This window comes from Euwallacea similis, chromosome 3, assembly GCF_039881205.1.
Source record: "Euwallacea similis isolate ESF13 chromosome 3, ESF131.1, whole genome shotgun sequence".
Lineage (NCBI taxonomy): Eukaryota > Metazoa > Arthropoda > Insecta > Coleoptera > Curculionidae > Euwallacea > Euwallacea similis.
This window is the reverse complement of record NC_089611.1, coordinates 8,443,250-8,460,532: the sequence shown is the minus strand read 5'-3', so window position 1 is coordinate 8,460,532 and position 17,283 is coordinate 8,443,250. Positions and strand designations below refer to the sequence as shown.

The following is a 17,283-nucleotide window of genomic DNA, read 5'->3' as shown; positions in this document are numbered from 1 at the left end:
TTTGGTCGTTATTATAACATAAAATGTGAATTAATCCGTTTGTTGTTTGAAAACGCTTGATGTTACAAAGAAAATTCAAGAGATAATTTTTTTAACAAAAATAACTAGAATTAAGAAAACGATTTTTATTTGTTGAAAAATCAGCGGCATAACATATTTTTCACAAAAAATAACCAGGGTCATGGCCTTGGGGACTCTACTGTTTAAATTTATAAATTCATTTTTGTCTTAAAAGATGTGTTTCTACACCTAACTTACGCCCATCAAGTTTGATAAAAATATTTAGTGTAAGTCCAGACTTATTAATGAAAAACAAAAAAATATAGCAAACTTTAAAACCCTATATTTCAGGCAGAAAGCGAAAATGGACCTAGGTTCATATAAACTTTTTTTCTCAAAATCAATCTTAAGGTGGCTCTAAAAAAAAATCATTAAGGGAAAGGTCAGGAGATCTGGGTGCCCATAAAATTGGTCTAAATCTGCCTATCCACCTATTCGGAAACTCCTGATTTAGTAAATCTCTAATAGCATTTGTAGAATGGGGAGGAGCACCATCCATTTGAAACCACGGATTTTCAATATTTAAATTAGCAATCTCTAGGAAAATTTGATTACGAAGAAGATTCAAAAATTTAATTGCTTTGAGATTTCCTTGAATAAAAAATGGTCCAATAAGGAAATCACCAATTATGCCGATCCTAACGTTGACTCTCGCATTATATTATGTGTGGGTTAAATTTTGTAGATGGACATTTTTATTTGACCAGTACCTAAGGAATAATAAAAAATTTAGATGTAGCGAGATACAACAGAATCAAAATAAGTTCTTACCTATAATTTTGAGAAATCACATAACCATTTAGGAAAAAAGATGCTTCATTAGTAAAACAAATTTTTACTAAAATATCCCCATTTTCATTGAGTAAATTTTGCACACGTTCGCAAAAATCTCTCCTTCTAATTTTATCTTCTTCGTACAATAATTGATGATTAGAATATTTGTAAACTTTGTATTTGAACTCTTTTAGGGTTTTACGTACGGAAGATTTTAAAATTGCAAAATATTCAGCTACTTGCTTCAAAGATGCGATATGATTTTCTTCCACAAAACATAATATATTCAGTTTCATTTTTTCAGTAAGGACATGTGATATTTTAAGTCTTTTTTTGTGCGAATGAACTGCACAACCTTTTGAGTTAAACGATTTTACAATGTAGTGAATAGTTCCTATGACAGGTATAGTTTTTTTCTGGATATTTTGCTGCAAATAAATCCCGTACATTTCTGAAACTGTTGCCGCTTTAGTATAAATTGAGTATTTCTATTATTTCTTGTTTAGAATACATAATATTTGAAAAATTCGAATTTTTATTAAGACTGACTTTGACGTTTTAAACATTCGCTGTGTAATGTTGGTTGCATGCGTTCCAATGCGTTGAGATGTGTTTTTTTTTAATTGAACATAAAGTAATAACATGATATGTTGAGAAATAAAAAATCTCACTGTATAGTAAACGCCAAACCAAAAATCTCGCACGTCATCAAAGTTTTATGTCGCGCCTCCCTACGCTGTTGCCAGACTTCATGTACTCGTATTAATTATATTACAAGTGTTAAATTCTATCTATAATTACCTCTCGCACAGTATTTAACGGTAACAAAGGTCCGTTATTATCTCGTTCCTGTTCGAAATAGTAGATTAAAGAAGCCATCATTTCTTTGCACCGACTATTCAACTGCTTTGGCATTTTCAAAATAATTGAGAAATCCCTACTTAAAAGCTGTATGACGTATTTGTTTTGAAAAAAACAATTTTTAAGTACAATTTACAACACGAAAGTTTCTAAAAAAAGGAAAATTTAAGAGCAAAAATCGACAAAATCGCCGGTATTATAAGATGACCTCACAAATAATCAAAATATAAACAAACATGGGTTTGCGATTAGCGGCAAGCCTGTTGACTTAAAATTTTTCCAGTGATTATGTTTACTTCATTAGAATTATCATATTTTTACCGAATGACATCACACCAAAATTTCTGACCATATTTTATTATAATTATGTATGTTTATATTTTATTATCTTATATACCTACAGTCAGCGGCAAAAGTGAGTACACACAATAGAAATTGAAAGAATAATATATTTAAGATAAACTAAATAATGAAAAAAATTTTATAAACATTAAATTATAGGTCATCATTAAAAAATAGGTACATATGTGGTTACATAAAAACATGGTAATAATTGTAATTACCTAAATGAATTACAAATCGATTTATAGATGATTGCCTTATAACAGAGCTTTAAAATAGAGGCAAAAGTCAGTACACAATATTACAAATCGACGTGTTCCAATGCATTTTGTTAACATTAACGATAAAAATTAATACTTTGTTGGTCCACCATTGGCCTTGATGATAGCTCTTAATCGTCTGGGCATAGAATTAATTAAATTTTGTATAACAGTAGGTAAAATTGTATCCCATGCTTCAAGTAGTGCAGTTTTGAGAGAAGTTGCGCTTGTAATTTGTTCAGAACGCACCTTCCTGTCCAATATTTCTCACAGATTCTCAATTGAATTGAGATCTGGGGACTGGGGTGGAGTATGGAGTTGTTTTGGAATGTTGTATAACAACCATTCCTTGACCATATGGGCAGTGTGCTTGGGGTCAATATCTTGTTGAAATACCCATGACCCCTGTAAACCTAATTTAACAATACTGGGCCGTAAATTGGCTTTTAGGATATTCATATATATTGTTTTATCCATTATTTTATCAATAAAAACTAACTGCCCCACTCCAGAGGCTGCCATTGCACCCCAAACCATTACGGAACCACCCCCGTGTTTAACAGTGCTCAAGAGATTTTTGGGATCCAGCTCAGAATTTTTCGTTCGCCATATTTTTTATCTCTTTTTTTGAGCAAATATCTCAAATTTACTTTCATCTGTACAAAGAATCGTGTTCCAAAATTCTAGTGGTTCTGATAAGTATTTTTTTGCAAAGGCCACTCTGAGGGTTCGATTTTTAGCACTAATAGCTGGCTTTTTACGGGGTATACGACCATGGAAGCCTTGCGAATTGAGTGCTCGCCGAATAGTACTAACATTTATAGAAGTCCCCTTCGGTTCTGACACATCCGCGGCTAATTGCACTGCACTGGTTTTAGGATTTTTTTTAACCGTCCTTGTTATATCGCGTATATCAAGAGGTGTTAATTTCCGTGGACATCCTGAACGAGGTTTATTGCGCACACTACCCGTAGCTTCATACTTATCCCAAATTTTTTTTATATTCTATATTTTTTCACTATATTCACTATTCACTATATTTTTCACTATATTTCCAATTTCCCGAAAAGACTTGCCCTCTGTCGCAAGGTTGCAATAAGTTTGCGTAAATCTTCTGATATTTCAGTCCTTTTATGATTTTCATTACGTTTTGCCATGTTGTTACTTATTGGATATTGTATTAACAGCCAAACAATTCACATATCGTATGAATTACTTCTTCACTGCATGCTACTTAGTGTTAATTGATCTCTAATACACAGACTGTGTACTCATTTTGCATCATATTTTACGGAGTCCTGTGATTCCCCAAACTCTACCTTGTTGCCAATTGTATATAAACATGTTTTTAAACGGTAATTATGAAGACGATAGAACGAACATTCTACTGTATTCATAACTTTAAATAAGGCTTTTTAAAAATTTTTTACTACGAGATAAATTGTACAACTTTTAAGTGTGTACTCACTTTTGCCGCTGACTGTATATGACCAAATTCATTCAATTGAGAATATCATCGTTTGTGTATTCTTCCATTTTGTTTCAAAATTTCATTTTAATGTTGCTACTAACAGCCACCGAAAAACAAAAATGCACAACTCAAGTAATATCTGTCATTATTTCTGTTCCATGATCAACTACGCGAAGAATAAAAATTTACCAGAATGAATATGTACTATTAGTTTCACATAAACTTAATTATCTCGAAAATGGTTTGGAATAGGTATAGGCAACCCTAATACAGTTCAATGGAGAATTACATTTTCTACTTGGTACTGCTTAAAGTTATAGGGTGTCCCATTTAAAAAAAAAACGACTTTTGCAACTTCAAAAATGTAAATGTCAGGAGCTGAATTTTGGATACCCTGTATAATACTAAGCCATGTAAATAGTGAAAGAGTGAACCTAACACTATGTATTGACATTCTGAAAAATATGGATATTATGTCTTTAATAACTACAGAGATATGCAATTTTAAAATTGGTCATTACAGAGGCATGTTTTTAATTCAAGGTCAAATATCTCAAAAACGGTAAGAACTAAGTATAGAACATTATACAGAAAATGTACCTAAAATATTATGTAGAATCTAAAAATAAAATAATATAGTGAGGGTTCCATTTGAAATAAGCAAGTTACAGCTATTTCCGGTTAAACCGGAAGTGACAGCAAGTTGAAAATATTTAAAAAAAATAGAATGTCGAACTTAACTCCAAATTTTCAAATTCGTATCACTTTTAGATCTTAGTAAACTTCTAATGAACGAGTTGGGTGAATAACCCTGTATACCTATACTTTGAATCGCTATATCTCAAATACTGAATTTGGTACAAATCTGATTCAACGTGGGTAGATACTTCGAGAGGCGCTCTACACAGTGTGCAAAAATGGTTAGTGTACCAAAGTGCGAACTCCTCTAAAATCACCTAAGTTTTTTTTTTGAGATTTCGGCCCTTTGGCATCAACCGATAAATCTCCAAGTATATGACAATAAGAAGGTGGTTACTGAAGGTCGCACCATTTTGCCCCACGCTGTACGATGAATAGTTTCCAAGATATGGCGTTTTAAAGTTTTCACCCTCAACCCCGTCCTACCCTTGAATGGTGAGACTTAGGAAGTTGAAATTTTATGTGGTAAGCCCTTTGAGTGATAGGGACAATTGGTGATAATTTCAGATCGATCGCCCGTGGGGGCCGAATTGACCCCTTAACCTTACACGGCCTTTATTATTATTTTACCTTGGATTATTATTACTTTTAATTAATTTACTATTTAACCTAAATGTCAAATCTTAACATATGGAATATGGTTGTTATTTGTTTTACTTGTGTATTTTATTACATCAATCCTGATAATCTAACAAGATTAATGGTGTGCAATATCAATAATTTACCTTCATCACAATGTTACATATCCTTGCTATTCTTTTACAATTGAATACCAATAGTGAACATGAAAAAATGGAAAATTGCTATTAAAAACCTTGACTTGTGCTATCTGTTTTTAGACCAATTATACTTATATATACACTTTACCGTTTTCTTATCAATACAATATTCGTATTTACTATGTCATCTAAATATCATAGTAATAGAAAAATGAATTATTTGTAGTTTATTCTTATACAAGGTGATCCTAGATAAGTGGGACAAGCAAATATCTTGAAGTCGGGAAGATCTACCAAAAAAATGTTCAAATAAAGTCTCTATTTTCGGAGCCTCAACTTTTTATGTCAATTTTTTTTCAAGGTCACCTCACCTGTCTTTTGGGGTCAACTTCATTTTGTCAAAAAAAAGACTTGTGTACTCCATAAATCCATTTCAATGATTCACAAAACGAATAAAACTACTTTTGTGAGCCTTTGACTCTTAAATCGAACTATCCGCCTAAAGAAATCTGCTTGACTTTTTATCTTAAAACTAAACATAAACATAAAAATAACAAAAAAATAAAGGTGTATGTCTCAGTCTAAACTATACCAGAACATAAATAGAAATTAATTTTAAAAATTGCTGGCGCTAACTACGTATACCTACTTAAACGGTATGGATTACGAGACGAAATCTATGCCTATTCATAAATAAATCAATCATAAGATTCATTGATGAATTTATGGAGTACACAAGTCTTAACACAATCAATGAAGAACCGTAGTAAACTATTTTCAACGAAATTTAACTGTTTTAACAAAAATTTTATAAAATTGGACTTGTAGCGTTCGCGGGATAAGAGTTTGGTATTATTATGAATCTCAATACTTTTAGCAAAAAATGTTTCAAGTAAAAACATTTTTATTGCCAACAAAGAATTCGAATCTCAAAAAAAAAAATTGGGTGTTACATTTGAAAAAATGAAATTGACCCCAAAAGACAGGTGAGGTGACCTTGAAAAAAAAATTGACATTATAAAAAGTTGAGGCCCCGAAAATAAGGAAGACTTTGTTTGAACATTTTTTTTGTAGATCTTCCCGATTTCAAGATATTTGCTTGTCCACTTATCTAGAATCACTCTGTATATAATTATAAGCGTGATGATATATAAATTAAGAGTAATGTCGGTGTGGTATACCTTTTTTAAGCAGAAAAGATGGAAAAAAGATTTTTTTAGTCAAAAGTAACATACGCCGTGGCACAAAAAATGTTGGCGGTTCGAAAATGTCCTATTGGTCGCTGGTGACGCCTTCTAGAAGATGTAACTTAAACGTCTACAAATTTGAATTTCTCATCCCAAAAAAGCCCTACATACTAAAATTTTTTGAAATTTACTCCAAAAAGTCGAAAAATATTAAATAAAATGTGATTTATTTTTTTATCTTCTACACCCTGTACATCCGTTATTATTAACTTTTGTACTAAGGTAAACTTACTTAGGTAAATCGACTTATTTTGACTTTCTCTATGCCTGCACTTTCATTTTTGACAGGACCTTCTAGGATGCCCTGCAGTAGTGACGAGTGAATTTAATTTGTTAAAATGCCTTGCTAAATGTGAGCCGAACGAATGAATCTTACACAGATTGTAAAAGATTTACTGTGTGCATAAAAAATAAAAGATCCCGTCAAAAGGAAAAACAGGTATTGACTTAAAAAATCCGGTCGTTGCAAAAATTAAGAAAATGTTCATTCGAGATCTTTTTGTCGAGGTTCCGTGTACATTTACGGATTGATATGTCGGTAATAGTGTAGCGTGCACCTAGAGTGAATGGGTTCGTTTTGCGTTATAGCTCCCGGTAGATACGCAGGAAGAATCAATATTCAACCCGACAGAGAAACTAATCCAGTAGATTAAATACGCGCTTTTCCTAGTAAACCACTTTATTTTGCACAAAGTTAAGGTTTGCACTAACTATATTACAACTTGGCATCTCTGATACTAAGGGTGATGTTGTGGTACTTTACCTCGAGAGAGTTCAGGGCAGCAAGAGAGAGTTTTAGAGGGTTGTCTTCCCTTTTAAAGGCTAACAACCCTTTCTGTTTGTCTGGTACTGGCACCCGTCAAGTGAGACTTTCCTGATAGTGCCACTTATCGGTGCAGATTCTTGGAGTGGACGATCTCTCGAGTGGTGCACCACATTTTCCTTTTCTATGAAATAAAATAAGTCAAATTTCAAGAAATGGTTTGCCATTGGTAAGTTCTGCGATAAGACGTAAGTCAGTGAATACTAAATTATTCTCCTGATTGGTGGTGCAACCCAAATACCACCGCTTAATACCACGAGTTAAACATGAACAGATTTCTTCATTGCACAACTCTCAGTTTGGCTAGTAAGGAATAATTCCTTTCCAATCTCGAGTTCCCAATAATACACTTACAATATTTACCATAACATATACAAACACAAAACGTATACACTTCAATTAAATTGCTATTCCTTCTAAGGCAATGAAAACTTACCTCTGATGTTGTTTCGTTATAAAAAAGACTTTTCATAATTGAAATCTCAAGACATCTCTTGAACGTGTATACAATTTAGGCTGAGCAAAATGACCATGCAAAAATTACGATTTAGTTCAGGTTATCAAGTTAATATTACCTTAAGTCCATTAACCTGCTAGGAAAATGTCTTATAAAAGCTGATGGGTGTATCATATTATTTGCAACACTCTATGATATTCAATTAGAAATTTCATTGAAATTGCAATTTTGTAGAATTAATTTTAAATTGTTCCCACCTTTGATTGTCTTTTAGGCGCTTATCTTGACAAGATTCGGTATATCAATAACTCCTATTCATCGGCTCGTCCATCGAGGGCTTTAAGTATGAAACTAGAAAATCATAATTCTGTGTTAATTCCTAAGTAATTATTTATTATTATATCGAACCTTCTTAAATGTACTGGAAGGTATTTAAGGTCGTTCATCTTTTGGCGTCTTTAAATAAATTTTCAATCTATTACATATAATTTGAGAATCGAACCTCTTGTGTTGTGTTCATTCAATTTATCCATCGATATATCCTTGCCCCTCAGTCGCAAGGATTATGCTGTGAAACCTCAAATGTCTTAAGTACCAGGATTGATAATCAAGGCTTGGCTTCAGATCTGATGCTTATGCCAGACCCATCTAATGCAGAACTCATTCAAGCTTTTTTGTTTAGATCTTTGATCGAGTGCTGTGTCCATTTAGTATATCCACCTATAAGAAATCTATTTGTTCTTTATTTTTAGAAATATTAAATATCCTACTTTCTTCCTCAATATGATATTTTCATAATCCCATTACCACAAATTTATTCATCATGTTGTGTAAAATACATCTCGAGATCTGTTCTCTCCGAATTTTCCTGTAAATACATGAATTAAAGACCTCGCTCTACTGGAAAAATATGTATGTTTACGAATAGATTTTATCATTTAAATGAACTGGTGACTATAAACACTAAGTATGCTTTCTGTACTCCATAGAAGTATTTGCTTCGTTAAAATAAATATGTAGCATTAATCCTCAAACATTATCGCCATTTGATTGTCAGGTAATAGTAACGCTACGTAAAAATTACGTATATTAAGCTTATTAATTAAAAAAAAACTTTTTTGAAAATTGTGTTTTTTTTCAAATTTCGTGCTTTATTAAATAAAAATAAAATATTTTTAACAGATTTAAACTTCAAACTAAATAATATCGTACTTCTTAAAACATTAAAAAAGAAACAAAAATTATAAAAAATTAAGTTCTTTGCTTTATTTACTGCATGCTGAACAACATTTCACTTGGTGTTAACCACAAATTGGTTTTTTGCACTTTTTACAGTATGTAGTCATGATTCTTCTTTTTTCCGGAGCACAGAGATGGCAATATGTTTGACGTCCTTTAGAGGACTGCTGCAAAGCCAGACTTGCATTCAAAGCAGATTCCTCACAATACTTTGTGAGGTACACTCACAGGTACTCCTCTGAAATTATCTGTTTCAATTCTCGGCTCAAGTTAGTGCCACATTCAAGGCGGTGCTGTTGCCATGGCTTCGTCAGGCTTTTATGCAATTCAAACATACATATATGATGTTCTTGATAACGACTTTTCTCAATGGGCTAACACATTATACGAGTAAATAACATACGAGTTAATACACGCCATTTTTAGCATGTTATAGAAGACGCACCTGGGCCACCTCTTCGTTTTCCTATTACAACTCAAATTGGCACACATTTAATCAAATGTATCCACCGTCCCTTTACTAGAATTATGTGAATGAATAACTTCGTGTTTATGCATATTTTCATTTATAGCACTAGTTAGATGCATCGATGACAATAATAGAGGTAACTTATTTGTTTCGGTTTGTATAAAACTAGTGAAATATTGTTATTTTTACTAAAAGCAAATATGAACGTAGAAATGTTCCGTTCTTTGTTATTTTCAACGAGAAGCGGTGGAATTTTGGATTTGTTTTTTTAAGGTTTCAACTATGATTAATCTATACGGTTCCTGGAGAAGCTTCTCTGCTAATGGAACGCTGGTAAACCAATTATCTATGGTACGATTTCCATTGATACCATGAATTATTTTAGTCAGCAATTTCACATAAAATTCGGTTAACGGACGACCAGCTGAATGAATAGATTTTCCAGCATACGATACAGCATCGATCAGATATGTATTTCGTGCTAACATCGCAAAGCAAAACGAATTTGAGTCCATATTTTGCCACTTTATTTGGCAAATACATATGAAAGCTGCATCTTCCTCTAAATCCTACTAACTCATCATTAACTTTTACATAAGATCTGGGTTTGTACGATTGTCTACAAATTTCTATAAATTTCTCCCATATTTCCGAAATAGATGCAAATTTATTAACCATTTGTCTTTCGTTTCTGGTTTGCTTGTCATCAAAACGAATGCAGCAAGTTAAAAAATCAAACTTCCCTTTGCTCATTGTGACTCTACAACGAGTGCCGCAGAATAAATTATGAAATATTACATTGGAAGAAAGATGGTTATCTTTGAGAGCTCCCGTCAAAATGTATGTATTAGGTCGTGTAGTATGAAATGAGTAGATTCTCGAAATGCCACATTCAACTGCGAATAACTTCACTCTAAATCTATATTTGGACTTGACTTTTTTATGGGGAAAAGGCACATTCTCCCTCTTTCGATCAGAGTTTAAAGTGTTCAAAATTATTGAAAACTTTTATTTTTATAAAAATTTTTGTGCAGCCATGCAAAATAGTGAAATTCGCGTGTTTGACACAATGAAATATGAGTTACACCGTGGAACCACAACGGCTCAGACGGCTCGCAATATTAATGATGTGTTTGGTACTGAAGTCACTTCACAGCAAACAGTATCTCGTTGGTTCATGAAATTTCGTTCTGGCAATTTTGACCTGAACTAACCTGAACAAATGAACCACGTGGACGACCTGAAACTCAAGTGGATAACGATTATCTGAAAGTGTGGAAGCGTGGTGGAAGCGAATCCACGTCAAAGTGCAAGCGAATTATCGTTAATATTCAGTGTAACCAAAAAAACAATATTGACTCATTTGGCTGAAATTAGCTGAAATAAGGTGAAAAAGCTGGACAAGTGGGTACCGCATGAGTTGAGCGACAGACAGAAAGAACGACGTCTCGAAGCTTGTTCTTTGTTGTGCCGGTATAATAACGATCCATTTTTCAATCGGATTGTTACTTGTGATGAGAAATGGATCCTATATGACAATACCAGACCAGAGTTCATCGCAATGGTTGGATCAAGATGAACCACCAAAACATTGTGCGAAAAAAAATCTTCATCAAAAGAAGCTTATGGTGTCCGTTTGGTGGTCCAACGCAGGTGTCATCCATCACAGCTTCATGAAACCTGGTGAATCGATTACGGCTGATGTCTACTGCCGACAACTGACCGAAATGATGAGGCAACTGACGCCAGCCAAGCAGCCAAGATTAGTCAATCGAAGCGCACCGCTATTGTTGCACGACAACGCTCGGCCACACACCGCACAGTCACCTTGGCCAAGCTACAGGAGTTGGAATTGGAAACTCTTCGTCATCCACCGTATTCACCTGACTTAGCACCCACTGATTACCACTTCTTTCAAAATTTGGATAACTTCTTGGTAGGGAAAACATTCAACTCCGACGAGGCTGTCAAAGCTGCCTTCCAAGAGTTTATCGACTCCCGGCCTGCAGGCTTTTACAGCAGGGGAATCAAAGAACTTCCCGTTAAATGGCAGAAGTGTATTGATAATGGTGGTGCATATTTCGATTGACAATAAAAACATTTCATATGAAAAAAAAATGACTAAAGTTTCAATTCAATTCTACTCATTTCATACTACACGACCTAATATTTTCTTTTACACACAGATGCACCCTTCTGCTCGATTTTTTTTTTTTTTTTTATTTTAGTTTTGACACCAAATCACAATACATTTATTTTCTCAAGAACGAATGACTTCTCGAAAAATGTGCAAGAGTACGAAAAGATATGAAATTAAATTTACTATCCTATTTATAAACCTTAATTGTTAATTTGGTAAGGGTTAAAAAAATTCATATCATTTTAAGGGTAACCAACCCCTAAACCACCCCTTATTGAGCTTTCGGCCACTTCAAATTTTTATCAAATAAAGACGTCAATAAAACAAAAATATTTCCTAAATATGGTTATTCTAGGTTAAGCCTTTCCTGAGATCCCGAATTTTTTCAAATTTTTTAATTTATCTTCTGAAGCCGATATATCAGCAACCACAGACCTCAGAAAAAAACTTCATATAAAAAATCGATATGTTTTGAGGTCCTCTACACGCACCTGTTCTGTGTCGGTTGCGTTACGAATCACCTTGTATAGTAATTTGATTTTTAAGAAGCGAAATCACACTCAACTGTTGAACGCTCCACCACCACAAACTCTTTGAACGCGCCTATTGTTTTTTATGGCGCCACAATATAAAAACCAATTATGTCATCTTTGTAAGTGTCAAGTCAACTCGGCATTTGTCATTGCTTGGACCACGAAAAAAAAATTGCGGATAACTTTTATTGGGGTTTGAAGCACCGACCATAATACGTTAGGAATACCCCGATTTTTGCTGATTGCCAGTATATAATTCCCTTAAAATGCAGTCACAAATGCTGAACGTAATGGCCAATTCGTTAAAGGTAAGTTCCTATGTTATTTTTCCCTCTGTATTTGTCTGGACGTAAAAACTACCGTTTACGTAATATAACCTTTTAAATGAAATAAAATTTCCAAATTTTTTAACATAAATTGTGGGCCCGTCTACTCAGATGTTTCAGTTACTTTGTCTAGCCTTAGAAATTTTTGGAAATTTCATTCTAGATCACTTACCTTAGTGACAGCAGTAACTTCAAGTTACTCAGCTCTGTTTCTCTAAGAGCAAATCAATGTAATGGATATTCAATCTAGAAGATAATTTCTGTGGAAACCAAGAAACTAAGCAAAGATGTGTCCTTATTTCGTAGTCACTATACTAATAAAAATAAGAATCTCACTATAAGCAGTTTAAGCAGGTTTGTTCTAATTGGTCAGAAAACTATCTCAGCGTGGTTCAAGAATCCTTCTGGGCAACTTGCATAGTAAATTGCAACTCGAAACAAACAAGGCCTTTCTCAAAAGGGTTCTGGAACTGTTCTGAGGTTATTTCCTGGTAGGTTGGAAGAAGCCTATTATATACATGTCAGGAGGATATGTATTTCAATAGACTTCAGAATAATTTTATTATTGATTTTCAGCCTTCTCTCAGACTTCACAGGAACATAGCTGCCAGTTTGTGTCAGCGCTCATATTCATCATCTACAGATGCTGATTTAGTGGTAATTGGTTCTGGACCAGGAGGGTATGTTGCTGCTATTAAAGCTGCACAATTAGGAATGAAAGTAAGTGTGTAGTGAAGAGTAAATTTGGAATTATTATAAACTGCAATTTGTACCACATATTCTCTAATTTTTCATGGATACCTAAATTCTCAACTCAGTAAAACAAACTCCTGAACATTTCTCAAATTTTGACACATACAAAAACAGTTTTGATAATGAAAATTGGTGGCAAAATGAGTTTCACAGATCTTATACAGGGTGTCCCAGGTTTATTATCAGTGTTTCAGGAATGATTACATAAGAATGTTTTAAGGTGGGTCGATCTTATAAATATAAGTCTTGTTTGTTTTCTCAAATGAGTCAAAATTTAAATGTGGTATCTGAAAAACTATGAGCAAATTATATGGAAATTTAGAAAAAATGTTTGAAACAGACATTTCACACTTTAGAGCAGTAAAATTGGATGTGTATAATTTGGTTGATATTTATTTGTATTGATTTTATTTCCAGTTAAACCAAACTTAATTTTATTATTGTTGCAGACAGTATCCATTGAGAAAAATGCCACATTAGGAGGCACCTGCTTGAACGTTGGTTGTATTCCTTCAAAAGCTTTACTAAATAATTCACATTATTACCATATGGCACATTCAGGGGATTTAGCCAAAAGAGGAATTGAAAGTGATAATGTTCATTTAAATATAGATGCTCTTATGACCCAAAAGACCAATGCAGTTACCGCTTTAACTGGCGGTGAGTTTAACCACAATAGCATATTAACAACTTCCAAAATATATATACCAAAGTCTAGCACTGATTCCTTAGATTGAAATACAATCATATGACACAATTATCAGAAATCAAGATTTTGTTCAAGTGATAATAAAATGTTTGTGTAGCGTATTTCAAAATGTTGAAATAAGGCAAGTATTTGGGTTAAATCATGGTGCTTTAATCTGAGGCATCTGTGGTAGGGTTTTGTACAAACCCTTTAGGGACACCAATGTAATAGTGCATTGACTCTCATATATTATTCAGGCATTGCCCAACTTTTCAAGAAAAACAAGGTAGAACTGATCAAAGGCCATGGAAAAATAACTGGTGTAAATCAAGTGACAGCAATCAAAGACGATGGCTCTAGTCAAATTGTTAACACCAAAAACATTTTAATTGCCACCGGCTCTGAAGTTACGCCTTTCGCTGGGATTGATATTGATGAGGAACAAATAGTTTCCTCTACCGGAGCATTATCTTTAAGTCGAGTACCCGAACGCCTAATTGTTATTGGAGCGGGTGTTATTGGCGTCGAGCTGGTATGGGATAGGATATCTTGAGAGTCAATTTCAATTAAAGTAAAGAGCTTCAAACTTGCAATAGGGATCTGTGTGGTCTAGATTGGGTTCTCAAGTCACCGCCATTGAGTTTATGCCAACTATTGGAGGAGTAGGAATCGACCAGGAAGTTTCCAAAACCTTTCAGAAAGTTCTGACCAAACAAGGTTTAAATTTCAGACTGGGAACCAAAGTGACTGGAGCCACCAAAGCTGGAGGAGTTGTGAAAGTTAGTGTCCAAGACGTTAAGGATAGCAGTAAAACAGAAGAGGTAATTGTTAGTTTGCTTGTCTAGTGGCTAAACATAAGTAAATTGGAGTTTGTCATCATATTTTATGGACACAAACCTTCACTTGAAGTATTTGTTTGAAACAATTACAGCTCGAATGTGAAGTTCTGTTAGTGTGCGTTGGCAGAAGACCTTACACGGAGAACTTGGGACTAGAAGAAATGGGAATCGAACGAGATCAGAAAGGAAGAATACCGGTAAACTCAGTATTTCAGACTGTTATTCCAAATATTTACGCGATTGGTGATTGTATCCATGGGCCTATGTTAGCACATAAAGCAGAGGATGAGGGTAAGATATTTATGGTTAAACAGGGTGATTTCTAATGGTTGCAAAAAACATCAATCAGGTATTCTACATCAAAATATAAAACTAGTTTGCTATACAGAGTGTTTTTTTAGATATATCCACTATTGCTATCTCCGAAATGGTAATAACTTACAAGGTGGATAAGTCCAAGTTAGCTCACTTCATGACTTTCATCAATTCAGAGATAGCAGTAGTGTGCACACTTACCTTTAAAAAAACTATATACCTGAATAAAAATTTTGAGAATTTTTATTTCATATTATACAAAGTACTACAGCCCAAGAACTAATCTAGACCCAAACGACATAACACCATAAAAGTACAAGAATATTACAACGTTTAAACAGAAAGCATAAAAGATAAAATTATACAAACTATATATTTAAAATTTTTCCTGAGGCTTATCAGGAAAACTATAGAATTAAAGTAAAATTGAAAATCAAAGCTGTGGTCTATGCTTTATACATATGTCTTGATATTTTTTCGGCAGGAATCATCTGCGTTGAGGGTATTTTGGGAGGTCCAGTTCATATAGACTATAACTGTGTGCCGTCTGTGATCTATACACATCCGGAAGTGGGATGGGTTGGGAAGTCTGAAGAAGACCTTAAAAGTGAAGGTAAATTTAAAAAATACGAAGAGAGTTTAAGAATTAATGTTTTTTTTTCTTTCATAACTATTTGTCTAGGTATTGACTACAAAGTAGGGAAATTTCCTTTCCTGGCCAATTCGAGGGCGAAAACGAATAACGACACCGATGGATTTGTTAAAGTGCTGTCGGATAAAGCCACTGATAGAATTTTGGGCACTCATATCATTGGCCCAAGTGCTGGGGAATTAATTAATGAAGCTGTGTTGGCTCAGGTAATGTTATTATTATCAACTAAAATAATTAACATAGCAAGCTGTAAACGAAACAAATCGCATTCTAACGCATTGAAAAGTCGTCAATATCAAAATTAGCTGTAAAAAGTCGCCTGCTATTTAATAAAGAGAAAAAATCAGTTGGATTTGCTTAGTCGCTCTAATAATTCTGTGACAAACTGTTATAATTCAGTTTTGTACCTGTGTTCTTTAAGAATGTGACACGAATATAGCATATGGAAACCATTTTATCAGTTCAATTAATAATCCAAATAATTATTATATTCCTATGAAACAAATATTGATCAGAAATAGTTCCGAAAACACATCGCTGGGAGTGACTGACATGGTTTAGAAGATCCCTTATATTGCAGCAAATTTGTAGCAATTTATATACCTCATGGCACCTTCAGCTTTTATAAAAATTAATCATCTGAATGCCTTTGTTTTTCAGGAATACGGTGCATCTTCTGAAGACGTAGCAAGAGTATGCCATGCACATCCGACCTGTGCAGAAGCGCTCAGGGAAGCAAACTTAATGGCGTATTTTGGAAAACCTATAAACTTCTAAATAAATTTAAGCAATGAACGGTCTACCTATTTATGAAAGCATTCAGCTCATGAAATTCGAGCATTTTAAAATTACTGATTAAAAACATCCTTCAAATAACACATCAATAGTGTTATCATTAGCAGTGTTAAATTCAACATCACTTCGATTGATAACACCACAATATTCTTTAGTAATAATTAAGTGAGAAAGATAAAATAGTACCAAAATATACACATTTTGATAAATGCTTCATAAATAGATGATCTAAGTTCCATACTTTTTTTTGTTATTTCTTTGTAAATATTTTATTTCCTCTTTAATTTTTGATCATATTGTATTTTCGATCGGATAGGAAGTACTTCATAAGAGTCGTAAAAAATTGTGCGGTTTTAAGTATAAAATAATTTATTTATTAACCGTTTTATTATTTAAGCGGATAGATGAAATTCGCAAATTCTTTTACACTTTAACTATGTTAAATCCAAAGGTGATTAGTTCTAAACAACATCGACATAAATTTTACAACCACTGGGAAGGTTCAGTAAGAACATTTTGAAACACTGTACTATAGCATATTTCTATATCTATAATACATAGGTGGAAATTTATCTTTACATGCATTTTGCGTGTAATGTCTTGTTAGTATCGTAAACACACCCACATATGTATTAGTAGGAAAAACCGATATTTTTTAGATAAATTAAAAGACAGACATAAACTCAAATCACACACTGGTGAATTTCAACGTTTCAATTTTATTCACAAAAGTTCCAGTTACTAAACCGTTTCAATTGTCAAAAATAAGCTTAAAAATTTCATCAATTTTGGATAACGCCCTAAATTAAATATGGGGTACC

General features: G+C 33.5%; 1 protein-coding gene across 1 annotated transcript; it reads left to right on the top strand.

Moving 5' to 3' along the window:
* Positions 1–12,245: 12,245 nt before the first annotated feature.
* Positions 12,246–16,842, top strand: LOC136420079 (dihydrolipoyl dehydrogenase, mitochondrial). The gene is made up of 9 exons (XM_066406841.1): positions 12,246–12,402; positions 12,997–13,140; positions 13,623–13,833; positions 14,119–14,393; positions 14,458–14,682; positions 14,793–14,991; positions 15,500–15,628; positions 15,698–15,873; positions 16,328–16,842. Exons 1-9 carry the CDS (start codon positions 12,361–12,363, stop codon positions 16,442–16,444), a joined length of 1,518 nt encoding a protein of 505 aa, XP_066262938.1. The 5' UTR covers positions 12,246–12,360; the 3' UTR covers positions 16,445–16,842.
* Positions 16,843–17,283: the final 441 nt, after the last annotated feature.